The sequence below is a fragment of the Puma concolor genome, chromosome C1 (assembly GCF_028749965.1).
Source record: "Puma concolor isolate L17-30 chromosome C1, mPumCon1.1.hap2, whole genome shotgun sequence".
Classification (NCBI taxonomy): domain Eukaryota; kingdom Metazoa; phylum Chordata; class Mammalia; order Carnivora; family Felidae; genus Puma; species Puma concolor.
In genome coordinates this window covers 34,821,808-34,841,936 of record NC_141674.1, presented here as the reverse complement: position 1 = coordinate 34,841,936, position 20,129 = coordinate 34,821,808, and the positions used below count along the sequence as shown (strand labels likewise).

The following is a 20,129-nucleotide window of genomic DNA, read 5'->3' as shown; positions in this document are numbered from 1 at the left end:
GGGGCTGCAAATAATGGAGTCTGGGTGGTAGGAGGGACCAGTGGGACTGGGTCAGTGGGATTGCCCTGCTTCTGTGGATGTGTTCCAGGGTGTATTTGTGAGAGGAAGAGGTTCCTTCTTCCCACTCTGTTATTACAACTCCTGAGATGTTCCTTCCCTCTTCAGGAAAGAAGGTTTTTCCATCTGGGTGGGCCACAGGGGACAGTCCAAAGATATGAGTCACAATGGACTAAGGGCTTTGGAGCCAAAGGAAGTTCTGGCTCTACCAACCAGAGCCCTGTGCCCTTAGACAAGGGATAATGCCAGTGCCTCTCAGGGCTGTTGGAGAGGTTCAGTAAAGCTGTCTGTGTAAAGGACTTATGCAGTGCCTGGCCTGGCACACAGTGGGTGCTCAAGGAGCCCCCTCTTCTGTGGCCCTGACAACACCAGGGCCTCCCTAGGGTGCCAGGGGTTCCTGGCACAGGGTCTTTGTATCTTTGAATGTAGAGGGCTGCCCAGCCAGCTCCTAGCTGGCTCTGAGGTGTGGGTGAGGGTGCTTGGAGGGGAGGGAGGATGCAGGGCATTAATTGGGCTGGGAGAGGCGGGGAGGGGAGGCGTTGGTTTTAAGCAGTGAGGTTAATGGCCCTCGCGCCAAAGAGACAGCTTTAATGAGCTTCAGCTGGCGGTGCCCCGAGTTACTGTGCGTGCTAAAAGGGTCGCGCTGTAAGAGTTTGATGTGGACTGTTTCCCAGCCCTGGGGTCAAGGGTCAGCTCCTGTCACTGGCCACTCAGGCTGGTCCTCAGTGACATAGTGCTAATTAACTGTGTGAGGAGCTGCCAGCCTGGAGTGGGGAGTGGTATGCATATTGGTGGGGGGGGGGGGGCAGCATTGGTGATGCTGGGCAAGGGTCCCTCAGAACCCAGAGCTCAGTCATCTCTGGGATGTGTTTGGCTCTCCCACAGTGCTGTGTTGGTTGGGGGGGGGGGGGGGGGGGGACAATGTCTCTGTGTGCAAATCACCAATTTTTCTCTAGCCCTAGAGAGATCTCCTGAGCCTCTTTCTGAGGTACGTGTGGTGGGGAGAGTTTGTTGGACCTACCTGGTGGGGACTCCTGCTGAGTTCTGAGTGGTGGTGGCCCTAAGAGAGCAAGGGGCAGGTATGCTGGAGGGTGATGCAGATGGCCTGGAGCTGTGGGGTAGGCTGTAGGAGGGGAGAGGGCCCACTGGGATGGATGTTTGTGGCTGAGCTATTTGAGGAGGAGCTGTGAGAGCCTCCTGGCAGAGGAGTGACCTGGTCAGAGTTGGGCTTCAATTAGAGCAGACTGAGAGTTTGTACAGGGAGGACTAGCGAGGAGAAACTGCAGAGGGGAAGGTTCAGTAAAGTGCATGGAGGTGATGGTTAATTCAGAGCCAGCAGTAGCCATGGGAATGGAAGTAGAGGACCAGGTCAGTGTATGTTTACTTTGCACCTATTATGTGTCAGGAACTGTGATAGATGTATTGGTGAAGATGACAGAGTGCCCGTCCCCCCACAGAGCTCACAGGTACTGTCATCAAGACAGATACAGTTGGCCCTGGCAACTAAGGGAGAGGTAGGTTCAGGGATGGAGGCAGTAGAGCTCCAGGCAGAAAGAGGGTGTGGGGGGCTGTCAGCACGGCCTCTTAGTCAGGAGATGGATACTTCCTTCAGGGGTGGTGGATTTGGCCTTGGGAGCCTGGTGAACAGGATGATGTGGAGCGGGTTGTGGGTGAAGAGGGACTGCATGTACATAGAAAGGGTCAACAGGGGACTCACATTATTTGGGGGTACTTTTTATTAATATAATTTTCCCACCAGTTTTATGGAAGACAGGCATTATCATTCCCATTTTATAGATTAGGAAGCTGAGACTCAGTTAAGTGACTCACCTGAGGTCACACAGCCATTTGAATTGGAGAGCCAGGACTCAAACCCGGGTCCATCTGAGTGCAGAGTCTGTGTTCTTACCACTATGTTGAACCAGGAAGCACCTTTTTGGTGTCGGGCTTTGTGCTCTCAACAGAGATGTTGAGGAAGAATACAAGCTCACTTCCATCATTTCCCTCAGTTAATGTGAAACATACAGGCCTTGACAAAGCCTTGGTAGCAGCAGCTGAGGAAGAAAGGAAAGGAGACATTGCCACCCTTTCACCCCTGCTACAGTCGCCATCAGAGCCAGAGCCCAGCAACGCTTGGCTTTTGACCTCCTTCAGACTCTGACAGTCCTTACTCTGATTTGTTTGCTGTCTACTTCATGGACCAGGGGAATCCCACCCATTTTCCAGGGGCCACCTTTTCTGAGAATCTTGCCTGGCCTTCCTAGTGTGAATGTACAGAATACACCCTTGGACCTCTCTTCTGGTTTGTTGGGGGTGATGTTCAGGCCCTACATACTTGATCTCTCTAACAGCAGGACCCAGGCTTTCTTCCCTTTTTCCTTTTTGGAAATCTGCACAGGAAATGTCAGTAAAATTTCACCTGTTGTTGGGATATGGAGGCCCCACAGATTGCTGGTTTCAGCTGGCTAGGAGAATAACTGGACCTTCCCTGATGCCTGGCTGGGTGGTCCTGTCTTCCTAGTTCCGTAGCCCCTCTGTTCAGGGCCTGAGGAGGGTCCCTGTGAGGCTCATGGTAAAGAGGGATGGCCAGACATCAAGTGGACTCTCAGGAGCTTGTTGCCCAGCATGGTTTGGCAAAAGAGCTGGGCTGGCAGGTGGCAAGGTAGGGATCTGGCCCAGGGGGGGCAGTACTGGCCTGTGGTCTCCCCTGAAGGAGTAGGGTGTCTATCAAGAGTCCAGTCAGAGCGCATTAGCTCTGTGACACGGATCTCATTAGCTCCCGTGAGAGGTGTCACTGCAGGAGAATCGTCGGCTCAGGGAGACGCTTGTACCAAAAGGAAGAAAGGACAGTGACAGCCTTTTCTCTGCCGCCTCTGCCGCCACGCTCCCTGGGCCGCCCGCCCTCCTCCTCGTGGGGGGGTGGGGGTGCTGGCTAATGAGCTCGTCTACAGTACAGCTTTGCCTTCCCCTCCTTGAAGTTCCCCAGGTCCCTCTGAAGACCTCAGGCCCGGGATTAGCACACACCAAACGCCAGCCCCCCTCTTGCCCAGCAGGGAGTTCCTTCTGATCACCCTGCTCTGCTACCATCAGCAAGGGAAAGGAGGTGGGGCCAAGACAGAGCCACTGTGGCTGGCAGGGAGGGGGCTTTCACCCTTGGAAGGCTCAAGCCCCTTTGCCTCTCTTGACAGAGTGACCATGTCTACTTCTCTGCAGTGGGCTCTTTCTTTCCAGAGTTGTGATCTTATCCTCCCTTTCCCTTTCCCCGTGACATCTACCCAAGCAGTGTCCCCATCCCTATCTGGAATGCTTCTCCCACAGCATGGCAGAATGTGGGGACAGTGGCCAAGGGTTCAGTGGGTAACATTTAGATCTAATTTAAGACTTTCTGGCTGAGCTAGAGGGCTTCAGAATCAGCTAGAGGCCAGTCTGGGCTTCGGATGACCTGAGGGTAGTGAAGTACTGATATAAGTCCCCTGCAGACCTAGTAGCTCTCTCCCTGGCTGTCCCAGAGAGGCAGAGAGGGGTGCTGCATACACACACACACACACACACACACACACACATACGCACACACACGCACCTGCCCACCCGCCCTCTCTGGCCATCTTCAGGGCTGGGACAGGAGGAGTTAGCACAGCTGCCTTATAGAGAGGGGGCCAGAGACAGCTGGAGTATGTGCTTCCTTGGCACTACCCCCACCCCCACCCCCCACTCCTGTCTGGTTCTTTCTGGTACGGCCAGAAAAGTGAGCAGATGGGGCATGGTTGGCCATGAGAAGGGATAACTCTCCAGGCATTGACAGGGGCTCCGCTGGCCTGCCTGGAGGTAGTATTTACCTGGAGGGGTACTCACTCCTTCCTTCCTGAGCTGACACCTCTAGAGCCCCCAGGACATCTGAGGAATTGGTCCTTGCCAGACACCAGGCTCTAGTCTTCCGTAACAACCACAGATGGAAAAACGGGTAGACGGATGGACAAGTGAACTGATGGATGGAAGGGGGAAGGTTCTGGTGTATTTATGTATATGTTCCGTGTGTGTGATGCACTGGGAAGTACAATCTTTGTTTCCCTACCTTCCTAGCCCCGGGCCCCGGCCTGGCCTCCCCTTGTCTCTCTCTGTATCTCCTGTCAAACCATCGCAGACGTAAATGACAAAGAAATCAGAAAGACAGATCAATGCCGGCCAAATTAGCACTTGCAGATAGACTGTGCGGGGATGTCAGCGCCCTGACCCCTGGTGATCTTGCAGCCTCCACTGCTGATATTATGCAAATTGCATCCATCTGGCAGGACCTGCGTGCTGGCTGCTTCTACTCAGAGGAGTAATGGGCTGGGGGTGGGCAGGAGTGTTAGAGCAAGAGTCGGTGGAGTGAGTGTGTGCGTGTATGTGCATGTGTGAGCATGTGCTTGAGTGTGTGAGGGTGTGTGGTGCCCACCAAGCACTGGGCGGTGATGGAGTGATTGACAGGGCAGATAAGGGGCTGCATTGGATTCCTTTGGGCTGGGGGATTAGGAGCAGCCACAGATGAGAGATAACTGGACTTCATTTCAGTTTATTTTCCTCCTTATCCCGGCTCCCCACCTTCACTCCCCGAAAAACACAATCTCTGTAGTTTGCGTTTTCATCAATATTTGCAAGTCATTACCACTGGTTTAAGGTGAGAGACAATGTCAGGGCCCAGACCAGGCCAGCCCCTCCCCCAATCACATACAGGTCTGGTATCCTGAAAATGAGCGCCATGAGTAGCCAGACAGCCTTCACTCTTGTGGTGTTCACAGCATTCCTCCTCCCAGACCCAGAACACTCCTGGGATGGGCCCCGCCCCATGGACCAGCCCCAGACCCACTCAGCTGACCTAAGGCTACCTGGCAGTCTTTCAGCTGGGCCCTGCCCTTGCCACCTGAAGCTGCTGTGTAACATCCCTGCCCCTAAGCGTAGGCTCCAGCCTAGGTCAGTAGCCCAGCTTCTGTCCCTGATATTAGCTGTGCCCCTGGGAGCTGCTCTCCTCTTCTACAGGGCTCTGGAGCCTTCCCCACAGCTCCTTCTGTCCTTGACACTGTTGACCAGGGCCCAGACCCCAGACCCCACCTGAGCAAAGTTGGGCTATGGCCTGTGGAGAGGGCAACTTGGTCTGAATTGCCCATCAACACCAGCATCTGTCCACATTTGCTGAGTGCCAGATGTATAGCACAGAGGAGTTTACATGTGTTATCTCATTGACTTCCCAAACCCTGTGAGACAGGGGCTATCACCACTACTGTGTGTGAGGAAGCCGAAGCTCAAGAAGATTATCGTTCACCCAAGGCTGCAGAGAAGGATGTGGGAGAGCTGGAATTTAAACATACATCTCTCTAAGGTCAGAGCTCTTCACCACCAAGCTCTGCTGCTTCACTGCAGTGGCCGCAGCCGCAGCCACTCACACCTCAGCATGCCTGGGTCCGTTGAAAGGAACCACCCTTGTACAGCGGGCAGACACGTTCCTTCTGCTCCTGGCCTCTCAACACAGACCCTGACCCAGACCAGGCCCCCTGCCTGGCTGAACCAGACCAAAAGGGAGGGTTCAAACACATCCACCCTCAGGAGCAGTGTGTCTCAGACAGTCGGGCTGTAGCAAGAAGGACGCACAGAGGACAGAACGCACCCAGCGGCTGAGCCAGCCCAGGAATATGTCACCACATGTGGCATCCAGGCCCCTGCAGCTCAAGGAGAGGGGCTGAGCAGCTCAGTCCAGGCAGCTGTGGTGGCAGAGGGTATAGCTGTCCCAGGGGCCCCTCCAAAACTGGGTCCCCACTGTACCCTCCCACCAGGCAGGGTTGGGAGCTGGGAGTGCTAGGGACATGTCCGGGGACACGTGTGCAAGGGGAGCTTGTCCTAATGAGGAGAACATGGCTGCTAGTTAGGCGAGGGGCGGGCGGGGAGCCGCAGAGCTGATTGAAGGCAGGGGCAGGGGTCAGACAATTAGGCCCAGATCCGGCCGTTTGATGTGAGTTCTGAGGCCTCAAAGCCTCCCTTCAGCCCGCTCCCTCCACTCCCTCCTCTCCCTCCTCTTTCCTTTCTTCTTCTGCCCAAAGGCAGGAAGGATGGAAACGCTTACTCTCACTGTTACTATTATTAAACTCTGCAGCAGGCCAGCCAGACCCCAGGACTCCTGCCCACAGGGGGCACCCCAGGCCCCCAGGAGGCTTCTTGGGCCCCAGGGGCATCTGGCCAGAAGCCCAGACCAACCTGAGGGCAGGGATGAGCCAAGCCCCCAGAACAGGGTAACCTTGCTCCCTTTCTTGCTTGGGAGGCAGGAGTGAGTAGGGCTGCGCAGTGGAGATTTGGGCCCAGGGCTGCTTTGACCATCACCTCCTGCAGCCACCCAGTTCTTTTCTTTTGTGTCCAGGGCTTGAGGGTGAAGGTGTGGTTCATTCACACACATACCCCGTCTCATAAATAGTTGTCTGCAGCAATCACACCAAAACCTTGCCCTGCAAGATAAAGATACAGAGAGCCACACAGCCTTACAGAACTGTCACACTCACACACCACAGTGGAGTGTTCCCCCCACCCCCCATGTAATAGTCACACATACCATCACAGGGTTCCATACTTCAGTCACACCCAAGGTCTTGCACAAAAGCCCTGTCTCCTGCATCAGGGCCCTGGGAACTTCACCCCTCCCCAGAGCGTCTGGGAGCAGCAGTCGGATTTTGTGTCCAGGGTGGGTGGGTGGGTGCTGAGCCCTTCTAGTCCCCCATCCTGAAAACAAGCCTAGAGAGTAGGTACTGACCAGAGAGTAGGAGGAAGCCAGATTGGGGCGGGGGGGGGGGGGGGCAGTAGGGAGAGGGAGGGTGGGAGCAGAGATAAATGTTAGCTCATTTCTTCCGTAATTAGTTACTCCCTCATCCCCGCGTTGTAATTGTGAACAAGCTGTAATGTTTAATTAGTCTGTAAATGAAACCCCAATTTCATAATGGCCTGGCTGACAGGGCTAAGTGAGCAGGGGAGGAGGCAGCAGGGAGGTAATAGGGAGGGCCTGTGGGGGGATATGCGGGGGGTTTGGGGTGGGGGGGCTTGTGGGATCACCTTTTCTCTTCAGCCCCAGTCTGGCCTCTGTCTGGGGACACTTTGTGACAGGGTCTGGTACTTGCACTCCCGACTCTAATGTCCTCTTCACTGGCTCTTCTTACCAGAGAGAAGAGAGGGAAGGGAAGACTGCTGGCACCCTTCTGCTCCCTTCCTACCTCTCCTCCAGTTCTCTGGTTGGGATGCCACAATCATTGCCCAACCTACATGCTTACAGTTGGAGAAGCTGGCTCTGGGGGCCCCAGTCTTGTGACTCCAGCAAGGATGACCCTCCTCAAATCATCCTCCTATGAGGCCTTTGCTTGGCACCTGGACCTCAGGATCTGGTCCTATACCTGAAGGAGCCAGTGATTGGCACAGGATAGGCCCCTCCCCCTCCAGTCACACTGCTAAGCGGATTCCAGCATGAGTGCCAGGCTAACACCCCAGGCCAGACCTTACTCTCCGTGGGTATCACCGCAGACTGTGATAAACTGGAGCTGCCGCAGGGGGGAGCCCCTGGCCCCACCACTGTCTCATCCATCGGTCTCCCTGTCTCCCCCACAACATCCTCACCGCCTGCACACGCCCCCACCCCGCCTGCTGCAGCCATAAATCTCAATTTACGAGGGCGGCTCTGGTGGGGGAAGGAGGCAGCGCCGCTAATGACGGCTCCTCAGCCGGATTTTTCATGTTGCACAGTCATAAATTTTTAAGAACAGCATGGGCAGCACGTTAGCGAGTTATCGAGGCTGCCTCCGTGCTGGCTGCCTGGCTCCAAGAGAGCAGAGAACCAGGCAGAGCAGAGGACACATTTAGGGCTGGGGTGGGGCCCAGCAGCTAGCCAGACTAGTCTGAAGGTAATGGTATGGCTGGGCCAAGCAGGCAGGCCAGCATGAGCCTTTGCACCGAGTGGGGCAGTGCCGCCAGAGCAGCCAGGAGCCAAGGACAGGCACGTGGGTGGGAACAGGTATGTGGACACACAGACCATGGCATCGGGAGGTGCTGATGGATGCCTCTGCTCCAGGACTTGACACCATGATGTACAGGGAGCCTGGAGACATATGGATTTTCAAAGTGGCCACTTTGAATAGAATTACAAACCCTGACCATGTGCATAGTGAGGGCTCTGCCCTGGCAGAGCTACACTTGGTTCATAAACAAGGTGCCTTTTGAGGTCATTCTTGAGAGCTAGGATCCCTGGAGCCACCAAGGAAGATTCCTGGGGAGATGCCCACAGAGGGGCAGACCTATGGATGTGATGGAGCCAGGAGCCTGGAAACAGGATGACCTTGTTCTAGTTAGGGCTCATCACTTCCTGGCTGTGTGGTCCTGGGTAAGACATTCACCACCCCAGCCCTCTGTCTCTTCCTCTTTAAAATGGGATTGATGATGGCTTCTACCTCCCAGGCTTACTATAAAGCCTGAGTCTATTTTAAATCTCTGGAAAAGTTTTAAAGGGAGTGTCTGGGAAAAAGATCTTTGTGGGGGATGGTGGGGTGTTTACTTTTGATCAGCCATTCATTCGGAAGATGCTTACTGAGGTCTGGGTACCCAGTCCAGTGCTGGGTTTCAGAGGTGAGGGAGGTGATGTGAGCACTTGTGGCTGAGGCAGGTCAGTGTTCCCAGCCCTGTACCTGGTCCCCACACAAAGTCAATGGGCCAGATCCAGCCCTGTCCTGCCATGGGCACACCTGAGCTGTGACGCCCATACAGGCCTTCTCATAAGCCCCAGGGTGAATGCTCACCTGAGTTTCCTAGTCTATGCGATTGAGGATTAATGATCTTGACCGTCTCTCAGGAGCCACAAGCAGAAGGTCAAGAAATCAGATGTTGCTCAAGTCAGCAGAGGTGGTGTGAGTGCGCGTATCAAGTGTTCAGGATGAGTCCATGGTAATCCACCAGGACAAACGCTGGTCATTTAGGGAGAAGAGCATCCCAAGCTGGACCTTGTTGGCCACTCTCAGGCCATTCTCCTCATGCCCCCGCACTCCAACACAAGGTCCTCCCCCACTTTCTGGAAACTGCCATTCCTTCTCTCACCTCAGGGCCTTCCCACATGGCTTTTTTGTCCTTGGGAGCCCCTCATTCCCATCCCTTGTCTTGATTAACTCCTGCTCATCCTTCAGAGCACAGCTCAAAGTTTGCTTCCCCAGGGAAGCCTTCCCTGACCCCCTAGACTTGGTCAGGTCCTCCCCTGTGCACAGCTTCCTAACACCTAGCACTCTCCCTGCACAGCATTTCCTCACGGTCCAAAGAAATAGTTGTTTAACGCCTCTCTCCCCAACTGGATTGTAAGTTTCCTGAGGGCAGGAATTTACATCTGTTTGTTCAGCTTATATCCCCAAAGGGTAACCTTGAGTCTGACTCGTGTAGGCAGATAGTAAATAAAATGTGTTGTTTTGAATTAAGTAGAGCTGGGGTGGCCCTGGCCCACCCCTGGGTGCCAGGGCAGGGGGAGGCAGCTAGGGCAGTGCCTGGAGCTGAGGTGCTTCCCATTAGTCCTCATGATTAATTCACAGCCACACTGTGATGGAGTGGGCTTGTCCCCAGTCAGCGCCTCCGCTGGGGCCCACCTGTTAGCGACAAACAAACAAAGGGGATAAATAATGCATTGGGAGCTGAGCCAGGCAAGGCGGCGGTATTGAAATTAATAGGGATTAGCTGAGCAGCTTGAGGATGAAATATTTACCAGGTGGGACTGGGCTTAGGGAGGACAGCCCCCCTTGCAGAGTCCCCAGGCACAGCCAGGCCCTTCTCCAGGGCATCATTGGCTAGGACTGGGGAGCCCCAACACCACTACTACCACCCCCAGATGCCTTGGTTTGCTGAACAGACTGGTGGCTGGACTGCTGAGAGCTCAGGTCCCAGCCAGTCTCCTGGCCCAGCAGGTCTTAAGGAAAGCAAGATACTTGGAAGGAGTGGCAGTGGGGAAGAGGCTGAAGCCCTCAGCACTTTGGAAGCTGGGAACAAAGACCTTGACTAGTTTTCAGGACCTGGGCATGTCTAGGCCTCAGGCAACACGTCAGGGCTGGAGTACGTTCACCTGTGATCTCGTCTCCCAGCTTCCCTCTTTTTTTTCTAGTTCTTCCTTTCTTCCACTTAATACATGTTTACTGAGGGCCTCTGCACAGGAAACATTAGTGCCCTTGGGTTTGTGGTCTAGCAGGAGGTGACAGAGGCTATCACAGTGGAGGAACATTGGGTGCTGTGAAAACACATAGAAGGATTCCTAACACAAACATGAGGGCCCAGGTAAGGCACTTCAGGAAATGATAGCAGGGGTTGGGGCTTGCCAGACAAAAGGAAGAGCATGTGAAAAAGCTGAGAAGCAAAAGAGCCTGAACTTGGGGGTCGAGCAGGAGAGTGGGTAAGATGAGGCCTTAGAGGGAAACCTGGGCAGATCTCTGGAACTTTATAAAGAAGTTGGGACACTGTCCTGAGAGCTGCAAGGTGCTGCTGTTGGAGGTAGTTGTTGTTTTAATTATGAACTCTTGAACTTTTTACTTTGAACTGATTTTACATTACAGAAAGTTTCTGTGCATCTCTTACCTAGTTTCCCCTAATGTTAACTAGCTTACATAATCACAGTACAATTACTAGCACCAGGAGATGAACATGTGTACTATACTGTTAGCTAAACTGTAGGTCTTACTTGGATTTCACCAGTGTTTCCAATGCTGTCCTTTTTTTGTTCCAGGATCATTGAAGGGTTTTAAGACAGGGAGTGAAATGACCAGATTTGTGGCTTAGAAGGACACCATGGAGGAGATTGGCGGGGGCACTGCTGTCTCCTAGGTGAGAGGTGGTGGTAGTGGGAATATAGGTTTAGAAATCACTGGGAAATATATGGTAGATAAAGCTTAGGGCTGGATAAGTTTGCCCAGGTTGAGAGTAGAAAGTGGCAAGAGAAGGGGGCCAGTGGCAGCTCTAACACCCACTTTGTAGGGATGATCAGAAGAAAGACGAGTACAGAGAAGCGGGAGGAGTTGGATAGAGAGGGAAGGTGCTATCGCTAAAGCCAAGGGAGAAGAGTTTCAGGGTGTGAGTAAGGGGCAGTCGAAACCTGAAAAGCTGCTATTGGACTTCAGCCCTGTGAGGTCGTAAGGATCATTAGAGAAAGCGGTTCAGTAAGACTCAGGTGGGGAAATCAGATTTGCAGGGTGGGAAATGAGGAAGACTGAGCGGTGGTTAACCTGGTTAGCCAGGAAGTTTGGCCATGAAAAGGAGGAGAGATTGGGTAATGAGACCTTGAGGCTTAACTGGAAACTTTGGTTGTGAAAAGGAGGAGAGTACTTGGGTACCAGCCACGTGGAAAAAGGAGTTAAGGCAAAGTTGTTTTTAAAGATGGGAGAGATTTGGGGTGCCTGAGTGGCTCAGTCAGTTACGCAACCGACTCTTGGTTTCGGCTCAGGTCGTGATCTCACAGCTTCATGGGTTCAAGCCCCGCATTGGGCTCTGCACTACCAGTGCAGAGCCTGCTTGGGATTCTCTCTCTCTCCCTCTCTCTCTGCCCCTCCCCCACTCTTACTGTCTCTGTCTCTCTGAAAATAAATGAATAAACTTAAAAAAAATTTTAAAGATGGGAGAGATTTGGTATATTTACATGCTTATGTGAAGAAAGCAGTGCAGAAAAACAGTAGAGACTATATCAGAGAAAAAGGGGATTGCTCATCACATAAGGCCCCCGAAAAGGAAGGGGAGTGGAAAACCCAGGTGGAGTGAGGGTGGGCTTTAGAAGTGCTGGCAGGGACGTACCCTCTCTCTTAACAGGTGAGAGGAGAGCGCCTCCTGTGTTTCCTGTGAAGTAAGGCACAAAGGCAGGAGGGGGATGGGAGTGGGGGGAGGGAAGGGGAGGGGGACTTGAGAATGGCAGAAAGTAGAGAATGGAGAGAAAGAGAATGCACACTGATCAGGAACATAGGAGATCGGCTGGGCAGTTTTATATACCCACTTGAGGTTGAGGACTATGATTTTATGAGTGTCCCTACTCTATATGGTTGCAGTGTTCTCTAGTCACATTTAGCCCAGTGCAAACATAGAGAAGGCGGTTTGAGTTTTTTCCAGGCAAGAGTGATGGAAGGAAAAGGGAGAAAGAAAGGATTGAGATGACGGACCATGGACTCCAAGGTCCTGCGTGAGGTGTGTCGGTTACGTTGCTAGGACAGAAACTGCTTAGTACGTACCTAATATCCGTTGTGTTCCTTCCTCACTGAATGGAGGAGCCCTTGTAGGGGCAGTAGTGTGTACCCAGTTAAAACGCTATTTTTTTAATTCCTCATACAGCTAGATAGGGTTATGTCCCTGAGTTCTGGCCAGTGAGATAGAAGGAAAAGCGTTGTGTGGGACCTTCAGGAACAGTACTTAAGAGGAAGTGACTCAGTCAGGAAGTACATTATTCTTGCTGTTTCCTTCCTCCTCTTTCCTAAAATGTGGATGTGATGCTTGGAGCACCTGCAGCCATTTTGGACCATACGATAACCTAGAAATTGGAAGCAACATGCTGAAAGGGGCAGAAAGAAGTCTGAGCCCCTGATGACTCTGTGGAGCTGTAGGACTTTTAGTCACCTTAGATTGCAAGCCACAGACATAAAAAATTTTTCTTCATTAAGTTGTATTTTCTTCCCCTCTCTGTTTTCACGTGGGTTCCCATCAAAACTTGACTCTTTAGCCTTTTTAGTAGTAACATGGCCTGTGTCTTGAGATATAACAGGAAACAATTTGGTCATATGTTTCAAGAGAGCATAACAGGAGTAACCAACTTCCTGGCTTGAAATGACAGCGCCCTCATTGCCCTTTGCCCTCCCTCCTCCCTTTAGCTAAGTTTATGTTATAAGGTGCATTTGTTATATCATTCTCTTTCCTGTCTGTACCTTCTATATCAGTTACTATGCTTCTGTGCTTCTGGCTACAAGAAAAAGAAAACCCAGTGCAAGATACCTTAAATAATAGGATTTATTACCTCACAAAAGTTTAGACATAAGATGATGCTAGGGTTAGTTAATTCAGCATCTCAGCAATGTCATAAAGGACCCAGATTTTTTCCATTTTTCTGTTCTTTTATCTTCAACATGTTCTTCGCAGGCTAACTCCCCTCACGGTTGGAAGATGGCTTCTGCAGTCTCAGACATTATGGGCAGACATGAAAACATCCAGCAGAATATAAAGGACTATTTCCTCCTCATGTTTCTCTTCATAAGAGTGAAGTTTTCCTTGAAGGTCTTTCAGCAAACTTACCCTCACATCTCAGTAGCCAGAACCCAAGGCCACCCCTAAACCAATGACCGGCAAGAGGGATAGGATCTCCACAAGTGGCTCAGACACAGAAGATTCACCCTGGTCATGTGAGGGAGGAGTGAGTTCTGCCAGGTTGGCAGAAAGGGAATGGCTATTGGGTGAGCAGTCAAAAGTAGGGAAGAAAGTGAAGAGAGGAGGTGGGTGGTTTATCTGGAAAGAGTAGAGGTATTAATGTTTCAAGGTTCCAGTGAGATGAAAGAAAAGTGTATTATTGCCAGTAACTAGGAAGATTTGAATTTAATATTTCAAAGGATGAGCAGTGGAGGATGTTAAAAAGGTAGAGGGTGTAACTGTGGAAATGAGTGGAAATAAGATACAGTAGAAATGGTCATTAGTGCTGAGGTCAAAGAACCAAGAGACTGGCAGCAAGTTTCTCAAATGACAGGTTATAGAGGCTAGGACAAGCAGGTCTCTTGAGAAGGAGGTAGCCAGGGTCTGGATTGATAGCACATGCTCACAAGTAGGGTTTCACATAGGCTGCTGGCACACAGGTCTGGGGCCAGGTCACAGGTGCCTGGGGCAATACTGGCAAATAGCCTAACCTCTCTGTATCCCAGTGTTCCCATTTTGGAAAAAAAAATCTACCCTGGTTGGTCAGGCCACTCTGGAAAGGGGTAAGGCCATCACCTTCCTATTAAAGCCACTCAGGGACCTTCAGAAGATAGTCCCTCAGGAGACCCCTAGGGACAGGGTAAGATGGAAGCTTGGTTGGGGCAGAGATGGCTGCCAGTAATGGCAGATGTGCTCACCTATTCTCGGTAGCTGCCTGGATGCCCCTCCCCATCCAGGTCCCCTTCACTTGGCTGTTATCTGACTACCCTCTGGCTTCCAGCTGTAGTATTCCAGAGTCAGAAGGAGGGTGAGGCTTCTCAGCCCCTCTGTCTGGATGGGGCCTTGGCTGGGAATGAGTGGGGGAGGCAGGCACCCGTTGTCATGGCCAGAACAGCCGCCCTGTTACTCTGGCGTATTTCACTTTTAATTCTGACATATAATGTAATGATCTTTTTTAAGGCCCGATGATATTATCTGCCTGACTAGATTATTGAGTCTTCATCATCTCCAGATAAATTTATGGCCAGGACGAGGCTCAGGATTTATCATCAGTCAATAGAGCTCGATACTCTAACAAGGCGTGTAATAAGATATACATATTTAATGATCCAAGGGGAGGAGCGCTAATGGGAGCCCAGAGTGAGTGGTCCACAGGGCTGGGGCTCTGCCCTAGGGCTGCCATAGCTGTAGGGGCATGGATGTGGTCTCTGCCCTGTGGTCCCCAACTCTGGCCTGTCTCATGACCACCTGAGACTCTTCCTTGTTACGATCCAGAGGGAGAGGCAGACAGGGAAAGGAAGAGGAGGCAGTAGGGACAGTGTCAGAGCTGGGGCCTAGACCTCTTCAGCCCAAAGGATGTAGAGCCCCAACAGAGAAGTCCTCTCCTTGCTTCTGGGCCCGGGGTAGGGGAGTAGCGATGTCCTTAGACCTGTACGCCCAGGCCCCTGAGCATTAGGGCGGGCCCACAAGGGGAGGGAGTGCCGGGGCTGCGTGCCCAGGCCGCGCTGATGGTGACGGATGGTTTTTCATTACAGCCTCTCAGGTCCTGCCCGCGCCCTGTGTGGAAATTCTATTTATTCCCTAATTTGTAAAAATTCCCTCTTTATCTGATCCCAATCAGGGCGGGGTAATTGGCTCTCTGGGGCAGCGGCTGGGGTCCTTGATGAAGAGCTATGTGGATGTACCCAGCCCGGCCCCCACCCAGCCCGCCACCAGGGCCCACAATTAATAATGATTTGCAAATGGCAGACAAGCAATAACACAGAAAGATGTGGCGTCCGTGCTGCCTCTTCATTTCCTCCCCTCGCAGATATAAATGGCCACAGAACAAAAACCCAGCACTATAAATTCTGGAATTAGTTATTCACTGCGATAAATGGGGCCTAGAGCCACCAGCCCCTCTCCCACCACCCTTCTTGCCTGCTTTCCCTGATGAAGGTCTGTCCCCAGGTGTGTTCCTGGGCCTGACCCCTGCTCCTCTGTATCTTTGGCTCCTGACACATTTCCCTAGCTCCCTCCTAGACCCTGGACTATAGCTACCCTTTCCTGTGTGGCCCATAGTTGGGAGTGGTCACCTGCTTTGGATCTGTAGCTTCCTCAGGCTCTGCCTCTCACTGACCTGTCTTGGCTACCCAAGCTGGCCCTGTCCCCACTCTGCACTAGGGTTTGAATGGAGGTGACAGGTCCTGCCTGGCCCGGGAGTCTGGATAAGATTTGGTCTTGGGTGTCTTCTTTGGCATTTGGGACCAATCCAGTCCATTTGCCTGGCCGAGTGTGAGTTGGGCTCCTAGTAGCCAAATGTGATGTAAGCGACATAAGGGCTTTGATGCCTGCTTACTGGCCAGGCTGTTGTGGGATGTTGGCACAAGCGTTTCCGGGCACTATGCCCTCTCGGCCAGGCGCATCCTCTCCCCGCCCCCCCAAGTGGCTGTGAGCTGGCGGGTAATGGGCGTGTAATGGCCTCATTTCCATGCCCGGCCTCCAGGAGCGGCGGTAAGTGTTTGATTGCCTTAATTTCCAAACACATCATTATCCCAGCTTTACCAGCGCTTAATAAACACTTTATGAGGATTTTTTTAAAAACATCTTCGGTCCGCATACTTCTCTGAAGTGATAAACTCTAATTAAGTCTAATATTTAAAAATATGGTAATGGTGAGTTGTTTGAATAAGTGGACTGCATTTCTGTAATTTCATTATTACGTAAAACACGCTAATTATTTGGAGCGCGCTTATTACGGAGAGAGAAATCGCCTGCTAATCAAGATGAAATTGCCTTTTCCCCTTATTGTGGAACCACCGTCATCCTTCACCATCAGCCCTGTGGCACCTCCAGGCACCTCGGTGGGGTGGAGGGGGCAGCAGGGAGGGGCTGGAAGAAGGGGTCACTTTGGAGTTGAGGCTATAAGGGCCCTGCCTTGCGGGAAGCAGAGGGAGGTATGGGAGCCGTGTCTGTGGGGAGAGGAGTCTATATCTGGGAGTGGTGTCGGGTGGGCCAAGGTAGCCCTGTCTGGGCTCCCAGGGGACTATGTGGGCCATGTCTGGGACAAGGAACAGGGCGTTGTGGGATATCAGTATTACTGCTGGAATAACATTATTATTGGGTATTATTGGAATAGCAACCACAATAATAATCACTAACCCAGCCACTGTTTTAAGTACTTCACAAATAAAAACTCATTTCATCTTTTCAACAACCCTTTGAGGGACGTAGTTACTATAATTATCATTATTGTTCCCATTTTAGAAAAGAAGAAACCAAGACACAGAGAGGTGAAATAAAAGTATGGTAACTTGCTCAAGTTCACAGTTACTTTTTTGGGGGGTTATTTATTTATTGGGGGGGGTGGGGAGAGAGCACAAGCAAGAGAGGGGGAGAGAGAGAATCCCAAGCAGGCCCTGCACTGTCAGCACAGAGCCAGACGGGAGGCTCAAACCCACAAACTGTGAGATCATGACCTGAGCCAAAACCAAGACTCGGACACTTAACCAATAGCCATCCAGGCACCCCTCAAGTTCATAGTTTTAAAGTGATGGAGTTTGGATTCGAACCCAGAATCTAAGGATATTCAGGGGCCCTCTTCTGGTTCAGTCCTAAATTCACTGCCTTGGCTCCTGTCTTCCTTCTAAACTACCATTTGCTGTTGTAACCTGAATTGTACCCAGCTGTAGCTTGAGATGCTGGCCTCCAGCATAGAGTTGCCCAGTTAGCAAATAAAAATATAGGACACCAATTAAATTTGAATTTCAGGCAAACAACAAATAATTTTTTAGTATAAGTATGTCCCATCTGGGGCTGAGGACTTATTAATCTCACTGTCCTGTGTCAAGCAGGCCCAGCATTGACCCCATTAGCCCTTTGCTCCCAGGCATGATGCTTGCCAAGATGTCCAAACAGAAGGATGTCGTGGCAAAATGAGGTTCTAGAATATGAATACACCAGGGTTCTTGCTCTCTCATCCTTACCAAGATTCCTGCTCCCAGTTCTATTCTCCCCACCCTGTCTTTGTTGGTCCCTGCTCCATGGGCTCTGGCCCCATTCCTCACCAGCTCCTGGAGATCACTAATAAAGTGTGTTACCAGGCTGAGCTTTTTAGACAGGAGGCCTCAGGTTTGTCTGAATCTTCCTTTAGGCCACACTGCATTGCATTCTTATAAGGTCAGCAGCTTGTCACCCTGTTGCCCCTGATGTCTCCCACTCCATTTTGCCTCTTTGATCATTTTGTGTTCATTCTCTTTCCTAGCTCCAACAGACTCACGTATGGGAATTGTATATATAATAGAGGCATCATTTCAGAAGGGTGGGGAAAGTGTAGACAGTTCAATCAATGGTGATAGGACAGCGGCTGACCACTAGGGAAAAAAGTAAAGTTAGATCTTCTATTTCTCACCATATACGAAAGTAAATTCCAGACAGATTAAAAAGTTAAATATAAAAACAAAGTATTAGAAGAAAATATATGATAGTTTTCTAATAGCACTGGGATAGGGAAGGCCTTTTTAAGCGAGATACGAAGCCTAGAAGCTGTAAAGGAATGCCCAATACATTTAGATGTCCCATAGGAATCTCAAGATTTAACACTAAGGTCATCACTGTCCTAAACCTATACCACCTCTGGTTTGCCTTATCTCCATGAATGGTACTAAGATCCTAGACTCACCCCCCTGCACCCCTACATCCTGATTCCCTCATCAAGGCTTGCTCATTCATTCTGTTTCCTAAAACTCTCTTGCCTCTGTCCACTTCTCCATATCATGGATATATCCCCACCTCTATCTCCACTGCTGCTGGCCTGATTCTGGGCCATCATTTCTGGTCTGGACATAGTACAGTCTGCTAATTGGTGTCTATGCCTTCAGAGTTAACCCTGTCTTCCTCTTCCTTCAAGCATGTTAGTATTTCCCCATCATTCCCAGAATAATAAACTCAAGCTCTTTAGCTTGCCATCCAGTCTCCAGGGTCTCTTCTGGCCAGTCACTGCTAACCTTGCCCGCTTCAGCTCTTGCCACTCTCCTGCCTCTTATTCTTCGTCATCCCCACCTGCCCACTTGACTTAAGTTTTTTGGGACACTCTATGTTTCCCCTCCAGCAGTGTGCCCGTGCTATTCACTATTCAAGACTACCTCCCCACTTCAACCCCAGGTTGCTGGCAAGTGCCTCCCACATGCCTCCTACTTCTGCCTAGCTTTATCCTCCCAGGAACCCTTTCTTGATTCTTAGTGCCTTTTCTGTGCTGCCTTTTCCCGTAGCACTGATCACACCCCACCACTTACAGGTCTGTCTCTGAGCTCCTTGAGGGCAGGGAGCAAGTGAGTCTGTGCAGCCAGTCCTGTGACTCAGCATGGCCTGTGTGTGCCCAGCACACAGAAATGTCAGTGTGTATTTGCTGAACGAATGAGTACATGAATAAACTCCTTGAACAGGGCCCCTTCCCTCCTGAGGGTGGCCTTGGCCCAGGCCCTACTTCCTGCCCTCTACTGTTCAATTCCCAGACAACTGCAGCTAACTAGAGCACGTCAGCCTCAGGTCATTGCCCTGTGTAAGCTCTCACTAGGTGTCCTAAGTCATCTGAGCCACCCTTCCACTAGCAGCTTTGCCAAGCAGGTATTTGACTACCTTTGAGCCCAGGCAGCAAGCTTATCCTTTGTTAGGTACTCGCCCACTCACCTCCCTGAGGGATTTAAGCTGCTGCACATCTCACCTTATAGTCTTGGAAATATAAAAATATTTCCAGCATTAAGAATATTAATGCCTGGGGTGCCTGGGTGGCTCAGTCGGTTAAGCATTCGACTTCAGCTCAGGTCAGGATCTCATGGTTCGTGGGTTCGAGCCCTGTGTCAGGCTCTGTGCTGACAGCTCAGAGCCTGGAGCCTGCTTTGGATTCTGTGTCTCCCTCTCTGCCCCTCCCCTGCTCATGCTCTGTCTCTATCTCAAAAATAAATAAACATTTAAAAAATTAAGAATATTAATGCCCAAGGGGCTCCTAGGTGACTCATTCAGTTAAGTGTCTGACTCTTCTTGATTTCGGCTCAGGTCATGGTCTCACCATTTGTGAGATTGAGTCGCATGTCGGGATGTGCGCTGACAGCTCAGAGTCTGCTTGGGATTCTCTCTCCCTCTCTCTCTGCCCCCCTCTCTATTCCCTTCTCTCTCTCTCTCAATCTCTCTCAAAAATAAACTTCAAAAAAAAAAAAAAAAAAGGAATGTTAATGCCCAAAACAGAAGATCATCTTGTCACAAGCTGATGATCTCACAGGAACATAAAAACAGGTTAGGCTTCTAGAATTTGGAGGTAAGGAAAACCTACTTTGGAGGCCTCCATTGTGGGCACAAGACTGTGTCCCCTCCACCCCAACCCCTTATCATAACAGCTTCAGTCTGGCCTCATTAGCTCACCTCAGTGAGAGGAGCCAGAAGGGGGTGCTGCTGACCCAGGTGGCCCCAGGGCTTCAAGCTAAGGACTCTCCTAGAGGCCATGTTGTCATCAGCCTCACCCTGCTGCTGTCTCTTGCTGAACTCCTGGCCTGTTAAAAGCCCCAGATTTGGGCATCTGGGTGGCTCAATTGGTTACACATCTGACTTCAGCTCAGGTCATGATCTCACGGTTTGTGAGTTCAAATCCCTCATCAGGTGAGCGCAAGCCTCACTCGTCTCTCTCTGCCCCTTCTGGGATTCTC

General features: G+C 51.3%; 1 protein-coding gene across 12 annotated transcripts in view; it reads left to right on the top strand.

Moving 5' to 3' along the window:
- ERI3 (ERI1 exoribonuclease family member 3) overlaps positions 1-20,129 on the top strand; it is a 128,091-nt gene that overhangs the window by 103,953 nt on the left and 4,009 nt on the right. For 2 of the 12 annotated variants that reach the window (XR_015254657.1, XM_086716765.1), the window contains one exon: positions 13,189-16,749. The exons of 8 other annotated variants lie outside the window; for them this stretch is intronic. Coding sequence is in view for 2 of the 4 variants with exons in the window: in XM_086716765.1 (XP_086572891.1) it covers positions 13,189-13,193 (5 nt within the window). In the remaining 2 variants the exon portion in view is untranslated. Of the gene's footprint in view, positions 1-10,804; positions 10,898-13,188; positions 16,750-20,129 lie in introns of those variants that run through there. 2 more of the 12 variants (XR_015254658.1, XM_086716764.1) reach the window with 2 other exon arrangements.